This window comes from Ursus americanus, chromosome 10 (genome assembly GCF_024610735.1).
Source record: "Ursus americanus isolate L20-20 chromosome 10, mUrsAme1.1.p, whole genome shotgun sequence".
NCBI lineage: Eukaryota > Metazoa > Chordata > Mammalia > Carnivora > Ursidae > Ursus > Ursus americanus.
This window is the reverse complement of record NC_142136.1, coordinates 15,739,251-15,764,352: the sequence shown is the minus strand read 5'-3', so window position 1 is coordinate 15,764,352 and position 25,102 is coordinate 15,739,251. Positions and strand designations below refer to the sequence as shown.

General features: G+C 41.6%; 1 protein-coding gene across 1 annotated transcript in view; it reads left to right on the top strand.

The window, feature by feature from the left end:
* GPC6 (glypican 6) overlaps positions 1-25,102 on the top strand; it is a 1,044,505-nt gene that overhangs the window by 923,276 nt on the left and 96,127 nt on the right. Inside the window, exon 5 of the mRNA XM_045810992.2 lies at positions 15,898-16,028. Coding sequence (XP_045666948.1) covers positions 15,898-16,028 — 131 coding nt within the window. The remainder of the gene's footprint in view (positions 1-15,897; positions 16,029-25,102) is intronic.

Genomic DNA, 25,102 nt, shown 5'->3' with positions numbered 1-25,102 from the left:
ATCTGCGTCCCCGTAGCTTTTCTTCCTCCTTGCCACCCGGGTCCTTCGCTCTGACGCTGACCGAACACAGCTGTCTGCTGTTGCCCGCTGCTTGGGTCAGACTCCTAGACCCCTGTCCCCGCCCCCTTGCTCTTTGTTTTTAATCTGCCAGCTGCGCATGCGCTTGTCCCAATGGTGCCAGATGCTCCAGGATGTTCCCACCGAGATGGCCCAGAGCCGTATAGAGCCATGTGGCTTTGGAGCTAGAATGCCCCTGAGATACCTACCAACCGAAACATCTAACTTTACAGATGGGAATGAATAACCTCAGTGTCACACTTGCAGGTTGTGGTGGAGGTCCTGGAACCTGCGTCTGCTTTTTATGCCTTTAAACCCCTTTACCATTGCAAGGGAAAACAAACAATTCCTTTAATTAGAAATTTTTAAATTTAAAAATACAATATCATCGTAAATGTCTGCCTTTTAAATGTAGGAGGTCTGTGAAATGGTAGGATCAGAGCTATTTCTCTTGCCTGCATTTAGCCCTCTCTTTTAGGATTATTTCTCCTTATTAAAGTCTGAACTTCTTGTATTTATCAAAAGAAATGTAGTTTGTTCTACCTCTTTTTTTAAAAAGATTTATTTCTTTATTTACTCGTTTATTTGAGAGAGAAAGAGCAGAGGGAACGGAAGAGGGAGAAGGAGAGAGAGAATATCTCAAGTAGACTCCTCGCTGAGCACAGGGTCCAATATGGGGCTCAATCCCAGGACCCTGAGATCATGACCGGAGCCGAAATCAAGAGTTGGCCACTTAACCAACTGAGCCACCCAGGCTCCCCTGTTCTACTTACTTCTTAAATGAATAAGTAGTTGTCAATTTAAAGAAATCTATGTTAAGTTGGTAATCAGAAATAGGTACAAATCAGGGATAGGAACTATATTTATTTTATAGCAATGCAAAACTGAATAAAAACCCACAAAGCCAACTATGTTGGAATGGTTACACTGAAGACATGAAATATTGTGCATTCACTAAAAGGGTTGTTTTCTTGGATATAGTGGGGATATCTAGCTATGTGCTATTGAATTGAAAGTAAAAGGGGAAAACTGCATTTAGCCTGACCCCAATACTATTCATATTAGAATTAACACTAGGAAGGAAGTACCACAAAGTATTATCCATAGTTATCTTTGTCTTGGTAGATGGTTGAGGATTTTTATTCTCTTTTCCCAAATTCTATATAACAAATATACATAAACAGACACTCGGTGGAAATGTCCAATGTGCGTCGGATATCCACTCCCTGGTTAAGAGAGAGTTAGGATCCAGGGTAGATTTATGATAAAAAGGGACTGAGTAGTACTGCCTAAAACCCTTCCCTCCAATTCAGCTAATACGTTCTTCAGCATAAAAAGAAATCTAATAAGAAAGTAGTTACATCTTTCTGAAAACCAAATGAGGGAAGTTACCTTTAACTTTATGGCTGATGTCAAATATTCCTTCCCCAGTCATACTCATGTTCTGAGAACAGAAAAACCACTGCACTCTCCTAATCAATGAGATGACAGTTCAGCAATAGGTTCTAGAAGAGCCTCCACCCCAAACACTCAGAAGGCCCAGAAAGAGGAAGTGTGTACCCACAGCTTGACTACGAGTGCAGCTGCCTCAAGTCCCCAAGAGCACTTGTCTGCTTGACGCAGCCTCGTGAAAAAACGGAGCCAGAGAAGTGCAGTGTTGATGCCCTTGATGCAGCCAGTGATTCCCCTGCCTCATCCCGTCAACTGCACCAGGACGCGCGCGGGCCCGTCTACCTGAGACTCAAGCGGGTCTCCTTGGCTGGAGTGACAAGTGCAAGCACTGCCTCGATGTTAGTTCTGACCTACTCGGAACAGCACCTACCCTAACCACCCACAGGCCATGAGACCTTGGGCAAGCTCTTTGGGTCGTAGCCTCCACAACCATTAAAAGAAATAATAGTATTTCCTCTAGCACGGTGTTACTGTAAAAATAAACTGCAGCTCTCTGCCCTAAAGCTGTTAGAGCAGTACCAGCCCCGGGCTCATTGAAAATGCTACCTAAGTACCCACTCCTTCTCTATCGTGGACTTTCTTCTCTCTCTGTCTCTCTTACTGTCTTCCCCCCTCTCTCGTTCTCTCTCCCTCTCCCTCCCCAGCCCTTCCCTCTCCCTCTCTCTTTCTCTCCCCCTCTTTCCCTCCCCCACCAGGTTAGAAAATGATCTTTATCTTCACCGTGGAGCATATGTTGGAGATAACTTGAAACAAGATGTAAAGACAGAAGAAATAATAAAAAGTTATCTTGCCATTTCACAGGGCAAATCAGAGATGAGAAGAGATGAAGTCATCACTTCACAAAATGAGGGGTTTTTTCCTTTTCTTAAACAATCCAGCTTTTTTTCTTTAGGTCTAGTGACCCATGATATGGGGCAGACTGCTCTTTTTTTTTCATTTTCCTTTCGGTTCACATGGCACTGAGCAACAAAATAATAAAAAATATATATTTTTTAATAATACCAGTACACACACGAGTAGGAGAGAAGGGCTCCCATTGCTTGCTGAATCACTCACTAATCACTCTGTTCGGACCCAGCAGGGAATTCTGACAACACACCTGACTTTTCATTTATTTATTTTTTATTGGTTCTGGGAGAGGTTTGTGATTCATTCCATGTAGGTTGCAAGCCCTTGTGCTACAGGAACAAATGGTCTCTGGGGTTATTTGCTTTATTAACTTTTAGGGCAAAGGAGGGAGAAATAGGAGAATTGCTTTAACTGCACTATACTGGCAAAAAGTTTGGACTTTTTTAGTTTCGTGACACCTGAAATGCTTTCACTGGTTGTGTTTCTTAAAGATAGGTTGGCTGGTTGTGCAGAAGGAAACAGTATGATGGGGTAGAAAGAGCTTGTTGAAAGAACTGGCCAATGGTCACAGCCCTGCCATTGTGCCCGGCCCAATCACTAGACCCCTTGTGTCCCTGGGACTCAGTGACCTTCTCTGTAGAAGAAAAGGGTCAGATCGGGTATTGTCCTCTTTCAGTAACAGTTTATGACTTCATGGATGACGGTGAACTCAAGCCTCCAATATTAATCTTGCTGGGAAAGGAAAGGACTCGCCTCTCCATAAAGATACAATAATCATAATATAATAATGAGCATTTATTGTGCGGTGTGCCCAGCGTTACATCTAATCCCCACAGTGACAAAGGAAGAGCTCCCATGATAACAGTGGACACCAAGGATCACAACGGTGAAGTAATTTGCCCGGGGCCACAGAGCCTATGACTCTACGTGAGTGCTTTTTACAAGTTTGTCAAGGACAATGCAGGATCATGGTGCCCACACTGAAAGAACACAGTCCCTGAGGAAGGCTTAAAGAAAAGCTTAATTGCAACAAAGAAGGGAGGAGAAAAATCTTAAGACAAAAATGCTCTATCTTTATCACGTATGCTTTCTCTTTCAATATTCTCTTTGAAAGTGAAGCACTTGTAATTTAGTGAGTAGCAAAATAGTAGGTAAGCACGTCAATGCTGTTTGAGCAATTTCAATGCCCAGTATATTGGATAGAGGGAGAGAGAACAAAGGTTTTGGTCCAAAGGATGCTGTTTTTCTTCTTTGGGTTCTTGTTTCCTAAACTATAAAACCAACTGGTTGGTCCACATCAATCCACTAGATACCAAAACCCTGTGGAGGCACCAAGGACATAAAGGTAAAGAGAGTTCTTCTGTGAGAAAGATCTTGAAGAATTCTTTGCCCCTTAATCCTGTGATTCATCATCAAGGCAAAGACAGTTAGGTTGATGTGAGGTATTTGAACATTCCTAGCTACAAATGACATAAAAAATTATTCACATGAAGAATCAGCAATAAAAATTTAAATAAAGGATTATGGTTGGTAGTATCTACTTTGATGTCCATCAAATTCATGATTTACAAGGCCCACTCTTTCTGGCTTGTGATATAACTAAACATCTCAAAGATATAGCATAGCGTTGAGATGATGCTGGCATGAATGTATTACATTTTTATGAAATGCAGTGTATCATTGTCCTAACAAGAAACTAACATCTGAAAATGAGTCCTGGAGATTCCAATTTCTGTACTGTGCTGGGAGGACTGGGGAATTATTTCTCCCACAATTTGCATTTCCTTTTACAGTGTAGAAGCAAAATAAACCTCTTTGTTTGCACTGGTTTCAGAATTAAATCAGTTTGTATATTTGTTCTCTCCTCCTCTTCCTGGATTTGGTTTCAAAGTAAACAGTTATCTTCATTAAATTCTCTTTTATTTGGCTTAAGTTCTTTGGTTACTGTAATTATTCTGGGTGGCTGTCCCTGTTTTATTTTTGTGTCAAATATCTGCATACTGTTCTAAACTGCATTTAATTGGCTTATTTCCATTTTCTATTATTTACCTCACTTTGTGGTACTGATTTCTGTGGCTAGACCTGACTCCTGTCATGGTCTGTTTTGTATGTATGTATATATATATATATATATATATATATATATATATATATATATATATATTTTTTTTTTTATAGACCTAAACACTATACAGGCTTGGCAAAATAAAAAAAAAAGATCATTAATTTGGTACTTAGTGAATGTGGACAAACTGCAGGAAGAAATAAATATGACATTTATCACAGAGATGGTTTTGAAAGTTAATGGCAAACTTGGACTCTTGAGAAACAACAGAAATTACCTTGTTTGGTAAAGCCAAATATGTCAACAGCATTTTTTTTTTTAGATTAACCTAGAAATGACCTCTGACAGAAAGAAAACCAGCCATACTTTTCAATTTCAGGCTAAAAGATCTAAAAAGTTATTTCTACCTAATAAAAAAGTACAACAAGATTCTAAATTCCCACAGAAACTCTTCATCTACCCTATAACACATCAAAAGCCACCAAGGGGCTATTTATCCTGCAGGCCAGCGCTAATAAAGTTTTGCAGGCATTTGTGACGGTGCGCGTGGCAGGGGAATGGACAGGCGGAGCTTTAAGGCAGGGAGGAAGAGAGTAACTTAGCTTTTAAGTTTCTGGAAGAAAATACAGAGAGATTTTAAAAAATTGTTCCAGTAATTTATTTAACAAACGTTCTTTGCACAACTCTTTGGATCCCAGTCTTGTTCTAGGGTCTGGGACTACAGAAGCAAACAACAAAGATGAAAGCCGTGCCCTCTTGGGGATTACAAAATAGTGGGGGAAAGAGGGACCGTAGCAAATATACAAGTAATAATTCAGCACATGTGAAGTGCTGTCGAGAATACAGCACTCAGTGATACCTGGTGGCTCAGTTGGTTAAGCATCTGCCTTCGGCTCAGGTCATGACCACAGGGTCCTGGATTCGAGTCCTGCTTCAGTCTCCTTGCTCAGTGGAGAGCCTGCTTCTCCTTCTGCCTGCCTCTCCCCCTGCTTGCGCTTGCTCTCTCCCTTTCTCTCTGTCTCTCTGACAAGTAAGTAAATCTTAAAAAAAAAAAAAAAAAGAATACAGCAATCAGATAAGAGCGTCTGGGAGTTTGTAGGATCTTTAGAGAAGATTTTTCTAAGAGGTGGCATGGGGTGGAGACCAGCAGAAAATAAGATATGCAGATATTTGCGGGAGTGTATTCAAGGAAGAAAGAACAAACCATAAACGCACAGGAGAGCGCCTGGCCTATGTTCACAGAACAGCAAGGACGCTAGTAAGCAAAACTGTGAGTGGAAGTAGATTATGTTCAGAGAGGTGAACTTGGAAAGGAGAAAGTTTGCACAATATGACACGAGACCAAGAAAACCTAAACAAATGAATGGTAAATGGGACTATCAAAAAGTTAAAATTTCTGCATAGCAGAAAACCGTGAACAAAATCAAAAGATAAATAGCAACTAGTGAGGGAAAATGTACTTCATGTCACCAAAGGGCTGGTGTCTTTACTGTATTTTTTTTTTGCTAAGGAAATTTCCTTATATCAGTATGAAAGAGTTAGTAACCCAACAGAAAAATGAGTGAACAAAGAATATCAAGGGAAAAAGCAACAGAAATGTTATCTAAGCATACTCAAGGATGTGCAACCTTACTTCTAAGGAGGGAAATTCAAGTCAAAACCACAGGTGCCAATTTCTCACCCTATCAGATCGGCAAACATCCAACCGTTGGATCTTAACAACATCTAAAAGTTTGAGACCTAGAGAATCAGACGCTGTCGTGTATTGCCATCGGGAACGTAAACAGGTACAGCCTTTACAGAGAGAACTTTGGCACTATCACAATTTTACGTGCCAAAATATCTTTGACCTAGCAGGTGAACTCCTAAGACTTAACCAACAGACTTATTTGCACGTGTGTCGAATGAATTATGTGCAAGGATACTCACTGTGGCATTATTTGTAACAGCAGGAAACCACGCGACACGCTGAGTAGTGAGGAACGTGTAGGATAACTGGTCGCCATTGATGTCAGCATGGATTGCCTGTGTGTGGGACCTTGGTGACAACGTCAAAGTCACTTTCAGAGCTCTGATGGAACTCTGGGGGCGGGGGGGTCCTCGTGCAGGGGCAGGGCCACCGGGGGGCGGGGGGTAGTAGACAAGACCGCTAAGGTGGGCGGGGACGAGCTAATAATAGGGCTTTTCTTACGCCTGGCTAAGAGGTTGTGACTTTCTCCTGAAGGCACTGGCAACCTTTAGAAGAAGGCAGTGACCTCATCTGATTTGCATTTTTAAAGACAGTTCTTCTAGCAATGTCAGAGAGGAGATTACAGAGCAGCAAAGGCAGAAGTGGGGATGGTGATTAGTGTGAAAAAAATGCAGTCCAGAGAAGGGAAAATATTCTCTGTTTGGGATTCTCATGATTCAGAATTCTAAAAGTGAAAATGTTTTCACTTAAAAATCAAAGACAAAAATTGAAAGAAAAAAACCCCAGCTCTGAGAAGGGCATGGCCCTTCTGACTTAGGTAAGCACCCTTTCCCAGGTATTTGGGTCATGTCTGCCTGCTGCTGTATCCCTGTCTCCCCTAGCCTAGCCGTGCTCTTTCCAGGCCTCTCAGGAAACACACTCCTGTCCAAGATCTCATGAGCATTTTAATTAATCGATTTGGGTGAAAGCAGAACCTTCTCATTACGTCCATCCCGTGGGCATAAATGAGCCTAGATATAAATACTGAAGCCGAGTTTGTTTTATTTTCTTTTAATGAAGAACTGGATGTCAATGAATGAATTTGCTAGGGTTCTTTTACAGTGCCTTGAATTTTTTTTTTAATTCTTTTGTCTGCTTCTCAGTGGGGAAAATATCTTGGTTAAGCTAAAACACGGGTGCAACAGATGGAAGAGGGAGAACATGACTTGTAAAGAAAAACCAAAATTGGTTGCAATGGAATTCTGATGAAACAATAAAGTAGACTGTGCTTATAGATTTCACTTTTCAAAAAGCAGACTATTAGGACAAACTTAAATGATTTAATGAGAACTTTGAAATGAATGTTTTATCTTAATTCAGATTTCTTTCAAAGGGAGAAAAAATCGTTTTAATGTCCGTGTGTTTCATCTTTGTCCCTTCGGAAAGAGCTACATACCATGAATGTGACCAGCGTCCTGACTTCTGTACCTGCCTCCCAACCAGGACTCCATTGTGATGCAGTGACAGTCCTTAGCAAGTCACAAATACTGATTAGGTCAAGCTGAGCTTATTTTGATCAAATGTCTTCTGTTTTCCTAGCTTTCTTCTTTTTTTTTTTTTAGCTTTTTTATAACTGACATATAACTGTGTGAGCTTAAGGTGTACAACGTACAAACACATATATATGACAAAATGATTATCACAGTAAGGCCGCTTACATTATCACGTAGTTACCCTTTCCGTGTGTGTGATGAGAACTTTCAAGATCTACTATCTTAGCAAGGTTCTCGTACACAGTACAGTACGTGCTGTTAGCTAGAGTTGCCACGCTGTATGAGAGATCCCCAGATTTCATCATCTGTAACTGGAAGTCTCTACCTTTTGACCACCGTCCCCTGTTTCCCCCAAATCCCCTCAACTGAATTTTCAAGGTCATTTCTACTCCATCATTATTTAGGAAAAGCCTGATAACACGTCATTTAAAAAAAGAAGGCTTTCCCTTCTTGTCTCCTCTAAAATATGTTGAAAATCATTCCCTTCTAGGTTAAAATCAGTAGCACTCAGTAAGATCATTTCTGATGTTACATCTCCTTTTCTCAAGAAACAAATTAAAAATATGTATCTGATCATAGGAAGTCCTGCTTCATATTTCTATCTTAGAGGAGCATAAACATGCAGCACTCCCTGAAGCATGATAGTTTTTAATCCAGTGCCAACCAGAGATCAGAGATAATGTCTAGCTCCCGTGTCAGCGCCTTTGCTCTTCATAAAGTCAAATACTTAGAAAAAAATCTGAATATTTGCCTTTTTCCAAACCTGCTCTCTATCTCTCTCGTGCTCACATCCCAGGGGACACGTAGATCCGAATCTGAGGCTAGCTGGTGTGCATGTGGTGTACCGTGATGCTTTGCAGACTTAGAGCGAGTTCTTTTGGTGTGTTTCCTTGAGGGCAACGGTTTATTTTTTCTTGGCCATTTCAGTATCTGTCAACGAGGGGTTATATCATAAATTTTAGATTCGTCAACTATTAATCGACCAGAATTCTGAATATTTAGGTCCTGTCAAACAAATATTGGGAAAATATCTGAATTTTTATAAATATTGTAAATATTTGGCTGCTCTGGTTTCCTATTGCTACAAAATAAATTGTCCCCAAATTTAACAGCTTAAAATAACAACTGTATTATTACGACTTATAGTACAGTGGGTCAAGTATGACTCAGCTCGCTGATTCTTCTGCACTGCCCACCACCCCCCCCCCACAGTGTTGACTGGGGTCACTAGATGGTAATGCACTGGGAGCTGGGTCCGGAAGGTCCTAGACCACCTCACTCATATGTCTGGCACCATTGCAGGTGTCTTAGCCCCATAGGGGCTGCTATAACAAAAATACCGGAGGCTGCGTGGTTTAAACAACAAACATGTATGTCTCACAGTTCTGGAGGCTGAGAAGCCCTAGGTCAAGGCACCAGGAGATTCGGTGTGTGGTGTGAGGCTCTTCCTTCCATACACAGTCATCTTCTCGCTGTGTCCTCACATGACAGAAGGGGCCAGGGAGCTCTCCTGCCCTAAGCACTTTCCAAAGGCCCTCCTCTAAGTAGCATCCCTTTGGGGATTAGGTTTCAACATGTGACTTTTGGGGGGACACAAATATTCTGTCTGCAGCAGCAAGGGTGGCTGGAGATCTGGGCCCAACTGAGACTGTTACCTGGAGTGCCCACACATGACCAGTCCAGCGCGGTTCACTCCCAGTGGAGTCTCACATGAAACCAAAAGAGGAAGCTCTAGTCTCTTCGGTACCTTTCCACTGTGCGTTGTCAGTGACAGCAGTGACAGAGCCCACCCAGATTCAAGGGGATAGGGCACAAACCCCACCTCTCAATAGGAAGGGCATCAAAGACTTTGTAGTCAGCATTCATTGGCAGAGGGGCACATCCTGAGAAAAGAGCACAGTCTTGTATCTCTCAGTAATGAGCTCACCCATCACAAAGCAGCTAGTATCAAGACATTGACTTAGCATACAGAAGAGCTCCAGCTATACTGAAGTCATCCATGTGCCTTGTACTCTTACCCCTCACATCAACTGCTGTCAACACTTCCACCAACATTTCTTGCACGGTGGTCCTCTCTTTTCCACTTCTGCCTGGAGGTAGGGCCTTGGATTAGCTAACCTTTGTGGAGAGCTAATTGTGTGCCAGGCATTGTGCCAGCAACTTCCCAGGCAACATCTGATTCGATTCCTGGTACCGCCGCGATTAGGGAGATATTGTCATGATGAACAGAATGGGACTCCGTGGCATGCATTATGTCTCTCGCATTTCATGGAGGGTCCTAGCTGGAAACACAAGCGCCTGACTCCATCTAACCACAGTCAGGTCTCCTCACTCTTAACAGGAAAGTCTGTGCTTGCTTGAGCTAAATGCCTTGGCCCAGAAGCGCAGCTTTGCCTGCACCCTGGCACCTCGCCTTTAGATGCACACCTTCCGGCTGAGCTGCGATACACACACACCCTTTTTCTAACATAGTCACCACATCTGTGTGCCTCAGAACCTCGTGCTGTGATACCAGTTATTTCTAACTCATCTAAACTTCATCTCCACTTAGAAACAAAAATTATGTATATTGCTTGAGCGAGACAACAGTCCTTTGTTTAAAGAGATACAAACTATGACGGCATGGGAAATATGTGCAGAAGGATCAGCTGATCATTAGCGGACATGCTAGCACTGTCCTGGCTTAATTGGCCATAGATAACAGCTCCAAGAGCGCAGTTAAAAATAATGTTCCAAATATTTCAAAATATAAAAGGCACGGAGATAATTAAGACAGTGTAGGATGGCAGCCTCTGGAGTAAGTTACGGGTATGTTGTAACTTAACTGACTGCAGAGAAGCTTACCAACTACTGCCTTGGTGTCATGAAGGTACTGGGAGGAGAGAGAGGGATGGCTTCCTTCAGCCCCAAAGAAGAGGGAAGGTTTTCCTGACCTGGAGAGCTTGACTGATGACAGCCTGGCCCAGGCAGTGGGAGAAAAACCAGCCAGGCAGGGATGCTCTTGGCTGCACAGTGGGCTATACGGACCCTCTCACCATCTGAGGTCTGGGGTCCTGGGAGACTGGCCACTCACTTCCAGGCCTACACAGCGTCCCAGGACTGGACAGCTCTGGTCTCGCTGCCATGTTCTCCTTCCAAAATGTATCTAAACTAGACTTCCAAAGACAGGAGCTATAAGCTGGACCCTTTATAGTGGAAATGCAAAATACTAGAAGCGTTTTCTGAAAAGCTGCTTTTTCTTTTGTGGCCCTGGGAAGCCCTGTCATGTATATTTAGAACAAAAAAGGGAACTGGGCAGAGGGATGATTGTATCTTAAGGAGAGGTGTTTTTGTTTTGTTTTCATTTTTATTGAGATATAATTGATGTGTAACATTGTATTAGTCCAAGGTGTACAGCAGAATGATTTGATACATGTATATATATTGAAAAATAATCACCACAGTAAGTCTAGTTAACATCCATCATGACACAGTTACCCTTTCTTATTCTTGTGATGAGAACTTTTAAGATCTACTCTCTTAGCAACTTTCAAGTATGTAAAACAATATTGTTAACTATAGTCACCATGCTGTACATTACATCCCCAGGACTAATTCACTGAAATTTGTACCCTTTGACTTCCTTCACCCATTTCTCTCACCTCCTAATCCCTGCCTCTGGCAACCATCAATCTGTTCTCTGTATCTATGAGTTCAGATTTTTTTAGATTCCACAAATAACTGAGATCGTACAGTATTTGTCTTTCTCTGTCTGACTTATTTCACTTAACGTAATGCCCTCAAGGTCCATCCATGCTGTTGCAAATGGAAGATTTTCTTCCTTTTCTATAGCTGAATGATATGTATATCTCACATCTTTATCCATGCATCTGTTAATGGACAGTTCTGTTGTTTCTGTGTCTTGGCTATTATAAATAATACTGCAGTGAACATTGGGGATGCAGATATATTTCAAGATGGTGATTTGGTTTTCCAGAAGTGGGATTGCTGGATCATGTGGTAGGCCTTATTTTTAATCTTTTGAGGAACCTCCATACTGTTCTCCATAGTGGCTGCACCAATTTACATCCCCACCAACAGTGTAAAAGTGTTGCCTTTTCTCCACTTCTGTCATTGATGAGCACAATAATCATTACTGCTCTTTTCCATTATTAGTATTTTGATAAAAAACACATAACATATAATCTACCCTCCTAACAAATTTTTAGGTGTAGAATATAGTATTGTTAACTATATGCACATTATTACTCTTAATGATTCTGAGATTTTGAGCCAATCTACATTGACTTTTGAGTCTTCAAAGGAAAATTTAATTTACTTAGTAATTATATGTATATAATTAGTGTGTGTATATATTTACTAGTTTATATATATTATATATATTTTTAAGGTGTACAACATAATGATTTGATACATATATATTGAAAAATGATCACTTAGTTTATATATATTATATATAAATAATATATATATCAGTATATATTATATATAAACTAGTATACATTATACATATAAACTAGTATATATATATAATTAGTAATAGCGTAAACCACATAACAGCTTAAAGTAGCATATTCTGACCGCTGATCTAAATTAAAACAAATACCTACCTACATCAAAAATATATCATCTTAAATTATTTTTTATAACAAAGTAAATGAATTGAGATAAAGAATGGAAATATGAGGGACGCCTAAGTGGCTCAGTGGGTTAAGAGTCTGCCTTCGGTTCAGGTTGTGATCCCAGGGTCCTGGGATCGAGCCCCGCTTCTGGCTCCCTGCTCAGCGGGGTGTCTGCTTCTCCTCTCCCTTTGCCCCACTCTCTCTCTTTCTTGCTCTCAAATAAATAAATAAATAATCTTCAAAAAAGAAAAACAAGAGTGGACATACAGGAGCAAGCAATTTGTAAATGGGACCATTTGGTTATGTCTAATATGCAGGCTCATTGATCGGACTGCGCTTTCCCAAGGCCACATAGGCAAGTGACCTGGAGAGGCTCGCCCTGAGCACTTTCACTGTGATTAGAGTCTAAAAAGAGGAGATGCGTTTGCAGATGCAGAAACCTAACAGGCCAGCACCGTGGTGGGGAACGAGCGGGGAACAAAGAGACTGAAATCACCAAAGAGAAACCTACCTGCTTGATGATAGAACCCCATAATTTCAAACTGTGACACTACAGCATCCAATCCAAACACTTGTCCTTACCACCTTAACATCCAATCCAAACACTTGCCCTTACCACCTTAGCATCCAATCCAAACACTTGTCCTTACCACCTCAGCATCCAATCCAAACACTTGTCCTTACCACCTCAGCATCCAATCCAAACACTTGTCCTTACCACCTCAGCATCCAATCCAAACACTTGTCCTTACCACCTCAGCATCCAATCCAAACACTTGTCCTTACCACCTCAGCATCCAATCCAAACACTTGTCCTTACCACCTCAGCATCCAATCCAAACACTTGTCCTTACCACCTCAGCATCCAATCCAAACACTTGTCCTTACCACCTTAGCATCCAATCCAAACACTTGTCCTTACCACCCAGAGCACAGTCGCTCTCAGACTTCAGGAGAGCCAGAGGTATCACTGCCTCAAGTCACCCCATTCCGGTCGGATGAACATGCTGCAACACACCAGTACTCTTTGATGACTTACGCAAATACGTCTGTAAAACAAAAGTTAAGGATCCCATAGTTTTGGTTTCTTTAAGTGCATTTGTTGAATAACTCCATTAGGCCAATTCTCTTTCCTGTACAAGGTTTCTTGATTCTTCTAGCAGAATGCACCCATCTAGAGAAACTTGCTCATTCGTCATAATTTATCATCATCAAAAGACCTGTTGGAAAGTATAACGGTAAAGGGGATTATTTTTAATAAACATGCAAAACACATATCACGACATAAAAGAAATAGATCAGCTCTGAGACAACCGTTAGCCACCTTTTAAAACCTTAAAGGGAAAACATCTTCAATACCAAAACACTACAACCCCACAATGTGCTTCCGCCAGCTGCACTGCCGGATAATTAGGTCAGTAAGATGCAGAGAAATTGTTACTTTTGTTATAAGATCCTGCTGTGACGTATACAGATAAGTCTGCATTATCTAAGGGAAAAAATCAGAGAATTTGTTGTTCCAGGTTCTCTGTGAGTCTGTTCACACTCAAAATCTTGCGCGTAGTAAGAATACTATGGGACAGGGTACCGGGGATGGGGGTGTGTGGAATAGAGGGACCTCCCCGAGTGCTTTCACTCTGGGGGCATTACACGAGGGGTAGAGCAGAGACTCAGTTCTGGAATCTGGCACAGAGAGCCAGTGGGTAGTGCTAGAGCTGATGTTGTTAACAAAACCTCGTGCTCTTTAAAAATGTGAAGCTTTGCTTCCCAGAGAGTACTGTATCCTTCTTACAAGAATTCATCTCTCTTAAAAGGTTTCTAATCTGCCTCATTCATAACTACTTATAACCCTGAAAAAATGTTGATGTTGGACTTTGATTGAGCATGCATGGTTGGTTATGTAATAAATATAAAATTTGGTTTTTTCATACTAACGCTATAAGATAACGACTATAAAAAGCATTTAACAATAATATATTATATTTAGAAAGCAAATTATATGATATATGGATGGTATATTTCCTCTTGCATGCTTAAAATATTTATGCATAGAAGAAAAAAAGCAAGGCATATGCAAACTATTCTGGTGTTATTCTGGGAAGTGGCATTATGAGTGTATTTCTCTCCTTTGTCGTTGGGGTTTTTCTTCTGTATTTTGTAAGTGTTTGATAATAAACATGTATTATTTTGAAAGAAGGGAAGCGTTTTAAGATTAGCTCCCAAGAGATTTAACAATTGAAAAACTTGAAATCTAAGACTGGAATGTATATGTGAAAAGTCTAGGCTGCACTGTCTAATATGGCAGCCACTAGTCTCAAGTAACTATTTAAAATTATATTTCAATTAGGGCACCTGGACACCTCAGTCAGTTAAGTGTCTGCCTTCTGGTCAGGTCATGATCTGTCCTGGGATGGAATCCTGCATCAGGTTCCCCGTTAGTAGGGAGTCCACTTCTGCCTCTGCCCCTCCCCTCTGCTCATGGTGTCTAGCTTTCTCTGTCTCTCAAATAAATAAATAAAATCTTTTAAAAATTATATTTAAATTAATGAAAAGCAAACTAATTTATTAACAGTTTAATTCTTCAGTCGCACCAGCCATATTTTAAGTTTCAACAGCCTCATTATCGTCATCACAGAAAGTTCTGTTTGGCTATCCTGATGGAGGCAGTTTACCAAACTGTGCCCTGAATATTAAAGACAAAAGTGAGCCAGCTTTCAGTGGTACATGAATGGGCAAAAAACCCTTGCCATAGATGCTGAGAGAATCCTCATCACTAGTCCCTTTCATACACTTGACCAGTGTATAAAGTCTGAGGCCAGGTGAGCTCAGAGATTTCCCCCCACAGGCATTGTGCTAGTTAGTGATGGAGCAAGGATGAGAACTCAGGGCTACCAGCTCCTCAGGCAGAGCTCCTGTCAACATATCACTATGACCATCTTCTCCAGAAAACTAAAGCTTCTCAAGCAAGACTTCAGTTTAATTCAGCACAATTTCATTTCACATTTTTTGAGTTCTTACAGTGTGGTAGGCACCATTATAAGCCTTGACTATACAAAACCAAGTAAGAGACGTCTCTATCCCCAAAGGATGCCGAAGTGCTAAAACGGAAGGGCACCAAGGAGGCACTGGTCTGTTCTTGGGAAATCTAGAAATGCTCCCCCTCTCATAGATAGGTTTGAATAGGGTCTCAACGTTTGTGCGCCCAAATCCACATGTTAGTACTTCTTCTCCAGCATTCTCAATTTTCCTCCCCCTCCAGAAGAAGAGACTAGACTCCATTTTTGAAATGTAGCCAATCCCTGACCTAATATTGTTTTGTTGTTATATTTGTTCTGTTGGTTTAACTTCACGGGGGATAGTTGGAGACGTTCAACAACCTTTATATGAACTAATTTTCTCATGTTGATGCCTGGTTTTATATATGTAAAATAACGTTAAATCTTCAAATGAAATAAAATAAAATACTCCTTTGATACTTAGTCATCCATCCCATGTCAGATTATATAAAAGCAAATAAAAATTTTGAGCGAATGGTTATTTTTCAACCAGTTGCATTGGAACTGTTTAAACACAGGTTAACAACCCGGAACTCCCTGTTCTCATATAAATCATGCTCCTGTATTTTAACAGATGCGATGCTCTTGGTGGCAGAGAGACTGGAAGGACCATTCAACATTGAGTCTGTCATGGACCCAATAGATGTCAAGATCTCTGAAGCCATTATGAACATGCAAGAAAACAGCATGCAGGTGTCTGCAAAGGTATTGGCATTAGTCATATTTCTACAAATAAGGAGAGTGCAGTAATCTAAAAATGAAGTAACTAGATATGTCGGCTGGGATTATAAATCCTAATACATTGTCGGAGAGCTTTTCCTATTGAGCTACAAATTTGCTGCTTCATTAAAAACGTCCAACAAAATGGCACTGAGAAAGGAAGCAATCTCTTCGTTCTCAGCCACTCAATCATGGAATTTCAGAGAGCCCCAGGTAGATTGACTAATCCCTCACATTTGTGAGTAATTTGGGGGAAATTTTCTTTCTAATATGTTTGAAATTCCTGCACACCCTCAGCCCGTTCTCTCTCTAGGAACTTCTAATTATATCTTCAGCTGTGCAAACCAGGCAAATGTTCTATATGTTCAATCGTAAATAATTAAACATTTCATCTGACTTTCCTTTTTAAGACTATGGCGTAACCTTCATTAATGAATCTTCAGGGGAAAATGCTCCTTTGTATGAAGTCAAGCACACATTAAAAGAAGAGAAGCCCATTTTCATAAATCATACAAGACTGGGTTTCTGGGGTTGCAGCTGCAGAATGCACGAATACCGGATGCCCCATTTTTATCTGTCCCCACTCCATTAAAGATAAACAGGACCTGCCTTCGGCAAAATTGAGAAGTTTGCAAAGGGTCTCCAGCCTGCTCTTCATCGCCCCCTTTTCGCCACCAGGATGACTGCACAAAGCCGTTACGTTCTTCTTACTGGTCTCTCTATCATGCCACACTAACCAAATCTGTATCGGTCTTTTAAACCTGGTTGGTGACTGAGTGATTGCATTTTAATTGAAAGTCTCATTCACACAAAAATATGTCAGGCAAAGAGATGCGTGCTTAGCTTTCTTTGATTTTTAAAATCCTTTGTGAAAGAGATTTCAGATATAATCAAGGAGGAGGGGATATGTGTGTGTGGGTGGGGGAGGATTACAGGGCAGAAAGAGAGCCATGGAATCTGACTAGGTTTCCGTGGCTGAGTCTGAATCAAACCAGTTTGGGGCTTTCGGGGTGAACTGGTAGGAAGTAGGGTAAGGAAGAATCTGGCCTGGGTCCCTTTCTCTTTCCTTGGGAGACGGACAGGCCAAGAGTTTTACAGGCCTAGCTCTGGGTTTTAATGAGCTTGGGGTAGCCTGTGTGAAGGAGGATGCCCCCAAATTACCACCACCCATTGAGGAAATAACATATTTGGGGGTTCCACAAAAAGCTATGTTCTTCCTTTCCTGGGAAAAAATAGCAATCATTTATTCCTCTCAAATCTATTGCCTGGACACGGATTCATGTTGTTTTAAGAGGCCACTATCCCAGCAGTGGTTGCTGATATACAAAACAGCCCTAGAGAAGAGGGCGTAAGAAGCACTCAGACTAAAGAGGTTTGAGACCACCGCACACTTCTTAGAAGGCTTTCCACTGGAGCACGTGCATACATGTTCGAGTTCCTCTATTAAAAATTCTCTGAGAGGTCAGATGGACTCTCTTTATTACCAGAATGTGGATGAGACATTTTTGTGGAATTTGTCCAACTACATTATAATAGGAGGGTTGTTAATAAGGAATGTGCTTTTAAAAAGACACATTTCTTTGTAAGAAATGTCAAAATCAAGAGTAGAAATAATACAGGGCATGTAAGGGTACATTCACGTGAGAGGGTATAGTATAGCGGGTCATAAAATAACAGGACAAAAAATGTCAAATGAGCTAGAAATTTTTTAAAAAATGTGTATCTGGTAGTCTTGACACAGGGCAAAGGGGAGTGAGTTAAAGAAGGAGAGAGAGGAGAGCAGCCGGGCTCTGCAGGACAGAGGAATGAGAGGCAGGCTGCAATGTGGAAGAGGGTTTGAGGAAGGACCGAAGCCAGCCTCGAACATAGCGGAGAGGCAACAGGTGGCTGGAATTTGGATACATTTAGCGGGAAACACCAGCAGCATTTGCTGATAGAATGGCTGTGTTCCACAAGAGGCTTTATTGCATGGAATTTGGAACTAGGTAGTTTCATTTTCCATATAAGACACATCCATGAAATTATACATGAACTAAAGTCTAAAATCTACATTCTTGCCAAGAACTGGAGGGTTGTATTCCCCCCTCCTTTTTTTGAGTAGGCGCCACACCTAGTGTGGAGCCTGACACGGGCCTTGAACTCACAACCCGGAAATCAAGACCTGAGCTGAGATCAAGAGTCACATGCTTAACCAACTGAGCCACCCAGGCACCCCATGTATTTTTCCTTTTTCAGGGGAACCCTCAGTCACCGTTCATAAATGGTCTCACTGAATTAGAAGTTCTAGATGTCCACTTCAGCTGGAATGGTTGTGTAACGAAGCTTCCTTAAACTCTGATAAGGTTTTGAGTGAGGCCAGAGCTATTTCCGAATTGAGGGTAGGGGCAGGGAGTGGGCAGACATCCTGAGAGTTGTAAAGCCTACAAATTAAAATGACTTTTTATTCCAGGATATGATTGGCAACTTCTCCTTGGAAAATCATTTACCTTATTACACCAGTTGCTGTTAGCAGTCATTCCAGAACGTTTTTCAGAAAGGCAATGGTTTATAACTGTTAGATCATATGTTGAATGCTTACTTCAAAGGACTATACTGGGCCTTACGTGGTTTATATTATATAATATTTATAACAATGCTTGTGATGAGCTAGAACTCCCCCCCCCCTTATTTTCCAGATAAGGAAACCAAGGCTTAGAAAGGTTAAGTAAGGTACAGGGGGCCTCATGGTGCATAAGGAGTACACAGAGGAGGGTTCTGATGACAGGACCCACATTGCCAGATCGCTGCATTATAACAATGAGGGTGTCTCTGAAGCCAGTCTCATCCAGGGGCGGAGTTCAATAAATATTTGCTGAAGAGACCAAGTATTAAGAGAAAGTTCAAAGACCTTCAGTATAAAACCTTCATGAGAAGCTGAGGAAACAGAGTGGCAAAGCCAAAAGGACTCAAGTTGTCTGTCTTTCTGTCCCTTCATAACTCTACCTAACACTTCCCACCATGCTCAACTCTAATGAAATCATTCTCTCATCCAGCCTCATGGCTTCCAGCCTTTCCTGAAGTTGTGGTAGTACAAAGCATAAAAGCCTACTTTCATCTGCCCCTTTCTGTCTGAAGGCAGAAGATGAACACACCAGTTTCAGATATGAAATTCCCCTCCTCGGATGCCGTAGGTTCTCATCATACCTGCAGGAGGGAAGAGCTCATTTTTGTACCTACTCACTGATCCTGCATTAGTGGGATTTACTGACCAATGAAGAGATCTGTGCCCAGCAAGTATGCTCCTGCTCCAATCTTGTCTTAGGTCTGTTTTTATACATATTATCAGATCCTTTTTCCTCTCCTATTTAGCCCACAGCCAAACTGTTAGGTGTAAGGGACACTGACATTCCTTTCAAAAAATGCATTGGCTAGGGCTGCCTGGCTGGCTCAGCCGGAAGAACATGCGAGTCTTGAACTCAGGGTCGTGAGTTGGAGCCCTGTGTTGGGTGTAGAAATCTTTTAAATACATAAATTTTTTTAAAAAATACATTGGCTACACCAAGTTGTATAATCAAGTTATAAAATTTTGGGAATAACCTTATGGCACCTATTTCAAACTCTTGGTTTGTGTAGTTTGTGTATTCTTCGTATAATATGATATTATATGTTATATAATATATATTATATAAATCATTATATGTGTATATATACATGTATGTACACATTTTTAAAGACTGGAGACAACAGGACATTAAAACTTTGCTCGTTCTTTTTGGACAAATAATCACCTAGTAACAGTGATAATCATCATGGCCACGGGTAGTTGAGCACCTATTATACTCATTCAACAAATACCCTACCATGTACCAGGCGTGAGGAATACAGGAGAAGACAAAACACATCCTCTGCCCCATGTCAGTCTCTTTCTAGATGTTTTACATATTTATTTCAAACCCCTGCTGCAATCTTGTAGAGTATCCGTCTCCTGATTTTATAGGTCAAGAATGTTAAATTTACAGGAATTGAGTAGCCTGCCTGGGGTCATGCAGCTAACAAGGGGCAGACTTGGGATTACGACTGCAAATGGTCTGATCCAAAGAAAGACTTTCCCAGCATGCCATTGTTTCCTCAATAAGTGTCTTCCCACCTGGTCCACCTATACCTCAGCACTGGAGGATCCAGCCTTCTAAGGGAGGGCTGTTGCCTAAAACACACTACAGGGAATGTTCTGATGAGAAACAAGTGTCGTTCGTTCATTCTTCAAGCCCCAACCGAGCTTATTACATTCACCAGCTTCCCCATCTTCATCACAGACAGGAAAGCGCCCTCATTATTCTACCACTTCTGTGACCAACCCAAGTCAAAGAACTTTGCAGGTGTGTGGAAATTCCCCAAGGGAAGAGGGAACAAAACTTACTGAGTCTCAGCCTGTGAATTTCAGATGTGTTGATAGTCTCCTTCTTATTCTATCAGGGAAGATGAAACTGATCTCACTCGATATGATTTAACTGTATTAGGAATAATTTCAAACCTAATCCAGGAAAAGATTGGTTTGTCAGATACAATCTAAATTAAGAAGGAAGACTTATTAAATTCCAATTGAAACCATCCATTCAATTAATACTTATTACAGTTGAGGGTAGAACCCATTACAGAAGAGTAGGGTAGCTTCCAGGTACTTAATTTTCTCCAGACAATTCTTTCTGAATCTACAGCACAAATGAAGATAAGGAAAAAAGAAAGAAAGAAAGAAACTGAAGAGGATGGAAAAGAGAATATAGAAATATGCCTCTAGCTAGTGGGTCTTAGTTTCCTCATCTGTAAAATGAAGGGTTCTTTGAAATGTGCTTTTCCAGTTCTAAACAGTTAACAGTGTTGTGAACATTATCTCTTCACTATTGGTTAGGTTTCCTTTTCTAGCATCCAGATATTTTTCTTTTCTCTGAATCTTTTTTCTTTCAAAACATTCAGGCATAAGTGATATCTTGGGAATTCGCATGTAGAAAATATCTTCTTTCAGATACGAGGACATTGTTTAGAATTTAGTTCAAATAAATACATTTTTATTCCAGTAGTGTTTGAGTTCCTAGGTTGTGTGTGCCCCTCTCAAGCCAGTTAAGCATATTATTTCTTGTGTTATGGTTATTTGCATACCTCCCTTCTCCTCCAAGATTATAAATTATTTTAGGACAGGAGTTACGTCTTACTTGTGCTTACATTCTACGGAGAGCCATCCTAATGTGTCATTTTACACATGGAAGAAACAGTCTATTTCGCTGAGTTGAATTTGGAACGTGAAAGAATAATGCCAGAGAGACTTCAATGACAAAGAATAGAAACTACCTTAAAATGTACTTGAAGTCAGCCTAGGATTCTTTAAAATAACATAAAGGTTCTAAGATCAGATTTTGGCATTAGACCAACCTCGAATCTGGTTTTTACTAGTTGTGGGACTTGGGGCAAATTATCCGTCTAAACACAATTAACTCACCTGAAAAATGCAGATGTTATTAATATCTACTCATTGGGTTGTTCGAAGGTAATATGATACCGTCCATGTAAAGTGCTTAGCGTGGAATATATCCAATCAAAACCACTCTTACAAGTGAAACGTTTCAATTGCTGTTATTGAAAATGTCTGAATGTCTAAGGAACATCGATCGGCTCTCCGGTTTCGCCTCATCTGTGATGGTCTGCGAGCTCCTCTTTCACACCCCAGAGCAGAAGAGCAGGTGTGTAGTATGCACACCTGCACTTGAAGACACTCGTGCTCGGGTGTCACCTTGAAAGTGTGGCGGGGAATCACCTTGAAAGGGACACGTATTTCTGCATGGCCTGTGACGTGGCATGGCGGGACACTGAAGATACGGCAAATGAACAAAGCCCTCGGAAGGCAGCTCCAGGGAAGAGTGGAGTTGGATAGAGGCTGTCAGCAACTTACTCGACTCCCTCCCTCCCTGGTGGTCGCACCGGTGCTGCCACAGGAGAAGGTTTTAGGGGAATGTCAGTGGCCTCTGCCTGGTATCACATTAGTCTCACGTTAAGGGACTAACTGGCTTGCTGCAACGACAAGTGGTTCTGTTCCTTCTGCCTGGTTTCTGAGAAAAAAGCAAATGGCCCTATTTATAAAGTTCTATTTCTATTTCTTCCTTAGTTTTGTTTTTAAAAGAGAAAAGCAATTTCTCCACGACGCCTCGATTAGGAATACTCAGAATAGTTTCTCTGGTTATTCAGATTTCAAAGTTTGTATTCTACCCGTCAGCTCTTACAATATTTCGCTAAGAACCAGTGACCTCCTTGAAACATCATTTATTCTTTGATTTCTCCATTTCTATACAGAAAACCAGAATCTGTTCTATTCCTGTTTGTGACATCACTGGATAACAGAGCCAGATTTTTTTAGATGCTAGATACAAAGAAAAGAGAGGGGGGGGAAAAAGAGACAACTTTTTGTTATAAAGCAAAATGAAGGTTTGAGGAAAGTGCCTACGATGCATTTATAAGAAATGCATCCAAAGCAAACTAGTTTTAACCTTCCTCCCATGTAAGAGGATTTAAAAAAACATTTTTTCCCTCCTTTTGATGATAAAGGGAAACTCCTGATTATCTCTAACCTTTGGAGATTTATCTTAAGATTTTCCTTCACTTTAACTTCAGGGCAAAAGATGAGAAGATTACACTTAATGAAACCTACTCAAGAATAAGGGATTGAAACTCAATTCCGTTTTTAACATTTAGCGTGTTGTTAGAGGGAGACACCCTCTCGCTCACCTGAATATCTTCTTCCAACATCCTCCTGCCTTAACAGGAGAACTCCTTCCTTGGAATCATGCTTCCCAGGGGCAGTCGATGGTCAGTGGTCGATGGTGGATGGTCGGGTTGGAGGAATTCCGTCGCCTAGCCTCACACACACACAGTGAACCCCAGCTCTGAGTGCTTCCTCCTGCCCGGGGAGCCGCCTTCCTGCTGGATTCGGGGGGTCATTGCCGCAGCCAGCCAACATTTAAATGCGTGGACGAGCCACCTTGTGTGTATACAGCCGCCTGTTCTGCCGGAAAGTTTTGAATTATATGGCTTTCTGTCAGTCGTCTTCTTCTAACTCATTTTGCATATCTCTTCCATTTCACTTCATTATCCCACAATAGATCTTAAAACACCAGCCAAGTAGCTTAGCTGCCTTACAAAGTGAAAATCAATCATTTCTTTATTAATACACGTAACCTGTTAGCTAGACAATATGTCTTTACAACATGGGGCTCGTGGGGCTGGGTGACAAAAAGAGGTCTTATGCAGAGAAGTGTGGGACCTCCTCGGACACAGCATTCTGACTTCGCTACGTTGACAGGAGTAGCTTTCATCCCAAATCTCTCCTAGCCCAGACTACTCTCCTAATCACACTGTGTATCCCATGGCCCGCCGCACACCTCCACCCACCACCTCTAATAACCTTGTCAAAAACCGCACACATGTCCTCCCCCAAAGCCTCCCTCCCCAGGGCTTGCTGTCCCCGCGTGGGCCCCCTCTGCCGCACCTGCTCCTAGCCCGAAGCCCAGGTGACTCCAGAATTTCCCCTTCTGCTCTGCCCTCACAGTTGTTCCATGAAGGGCCCCGCTGAACAGTCCTCAATCTCTTTTGAATCCATCCACAGCAGCTCCCCCGATTTTACCATCGCCCACATGGATTACAGCCTCCTAATTAATTCCCTGCCTTTAGTTCTGCCACACTTCGATCCATCCTCTACACTGTAACCAGAGGGATTGCTGAAAATGCAGATATGCTCACATTACTCCCCTGCTTACCAGCTTTCCATGGCTCCCTGTTGCCATTAGACGCAAGCCCAGGTGTAGCCCTTGCACGATGCTGCCCTCAGCCTGCCGCCGCCCTCCAGGCCACCTACCCACTCTCTGTGCCTGGGATTATTAAAGCAAATGTTTCTGAGCATTGATACCTGCCAACATCATGCTAGCTGCTGTAGAGTCAGTAGTGGACAAGACCAACACAACCTGAGTCCTACTCGATGTCTTAACGTAGGAGGTAAGAAAACCTCTGTACGTGCCAGACGTACAAGACAGCCTTGGCTCTGTTGCTTGAAAGAACCATCTTCTATCACCTCCATGCTTTTGCCCAATCTATTTCCACATCCTGGAACCTCCTGTCCTCTCCACGCCAAACACCTATATGCACCATTTGCCAGACACTATTTCTTCACTTCAGGGCAAGATTCAGTGGTATCCTGGTGAGTGCTTGCACAGCCAGCTCTCAATGCAGTAAATATTCTAGTACACAGTGTTTGCCAATTTCTGTTGTGTCAGTATTCCCACCGTGGTGATGTCAAGCTACCAGCGTGATGTCACTGAACACGGAGTAGCACGCCACAATATAACGTTTCCCCTTGACTGACGCGGTTGGCATAAATCACCTCAAGAGCATAGATAAGAGTAAATAATTAGGAAGTAATGAGTTTTGAGTATGTATTGCTTTTGTTTTCAATATAATATCTATAATTTAAGTTTATACAGTGTAACTCTTAGTAATCCCTGTTTACTGACTGGCTTGTGGAATTCCTGACGATTTAACAGGTGGCCTTGAGAGCCCATTCCAGCACACCACTGCTCTTCTAGGAAGCCTTCTGTGACCCTCCAGGACGGTTAGTTGCCCCTCGTGGGTGTCCCCATCGCATATATCACGATGTAATTGCCACGCTTCTTCTCAGAACCTTCATGAGAGCAGGGACTTACTCAGTTGGCATATCCCCAGCACCTGTGTCTGCCCATAATGACACTCAATGAATATTGGTTGAGTGATGGGTTGAATGAATGACACAGAGCCAGGCTGATGAAATTTACACATTCATCGAAATTCAGCAAAATGATCTTAAAGTATTGCTTTAAAACCCATAAACAAAAAGCATATGAAATAATCATTTAGCCAGGCCAAGAAGATTAGGGTTTCTTTTTTACCACATTCAAAATATGCTTTGTTCAGTTCCTCGTAATTCCTCCCTACTCACCATTGGGGAGAAAATACCAAGGTGTTCTGCTGTTTAAGGAAAGCAAACCCTTCAAGGGAAAAAAAATCGT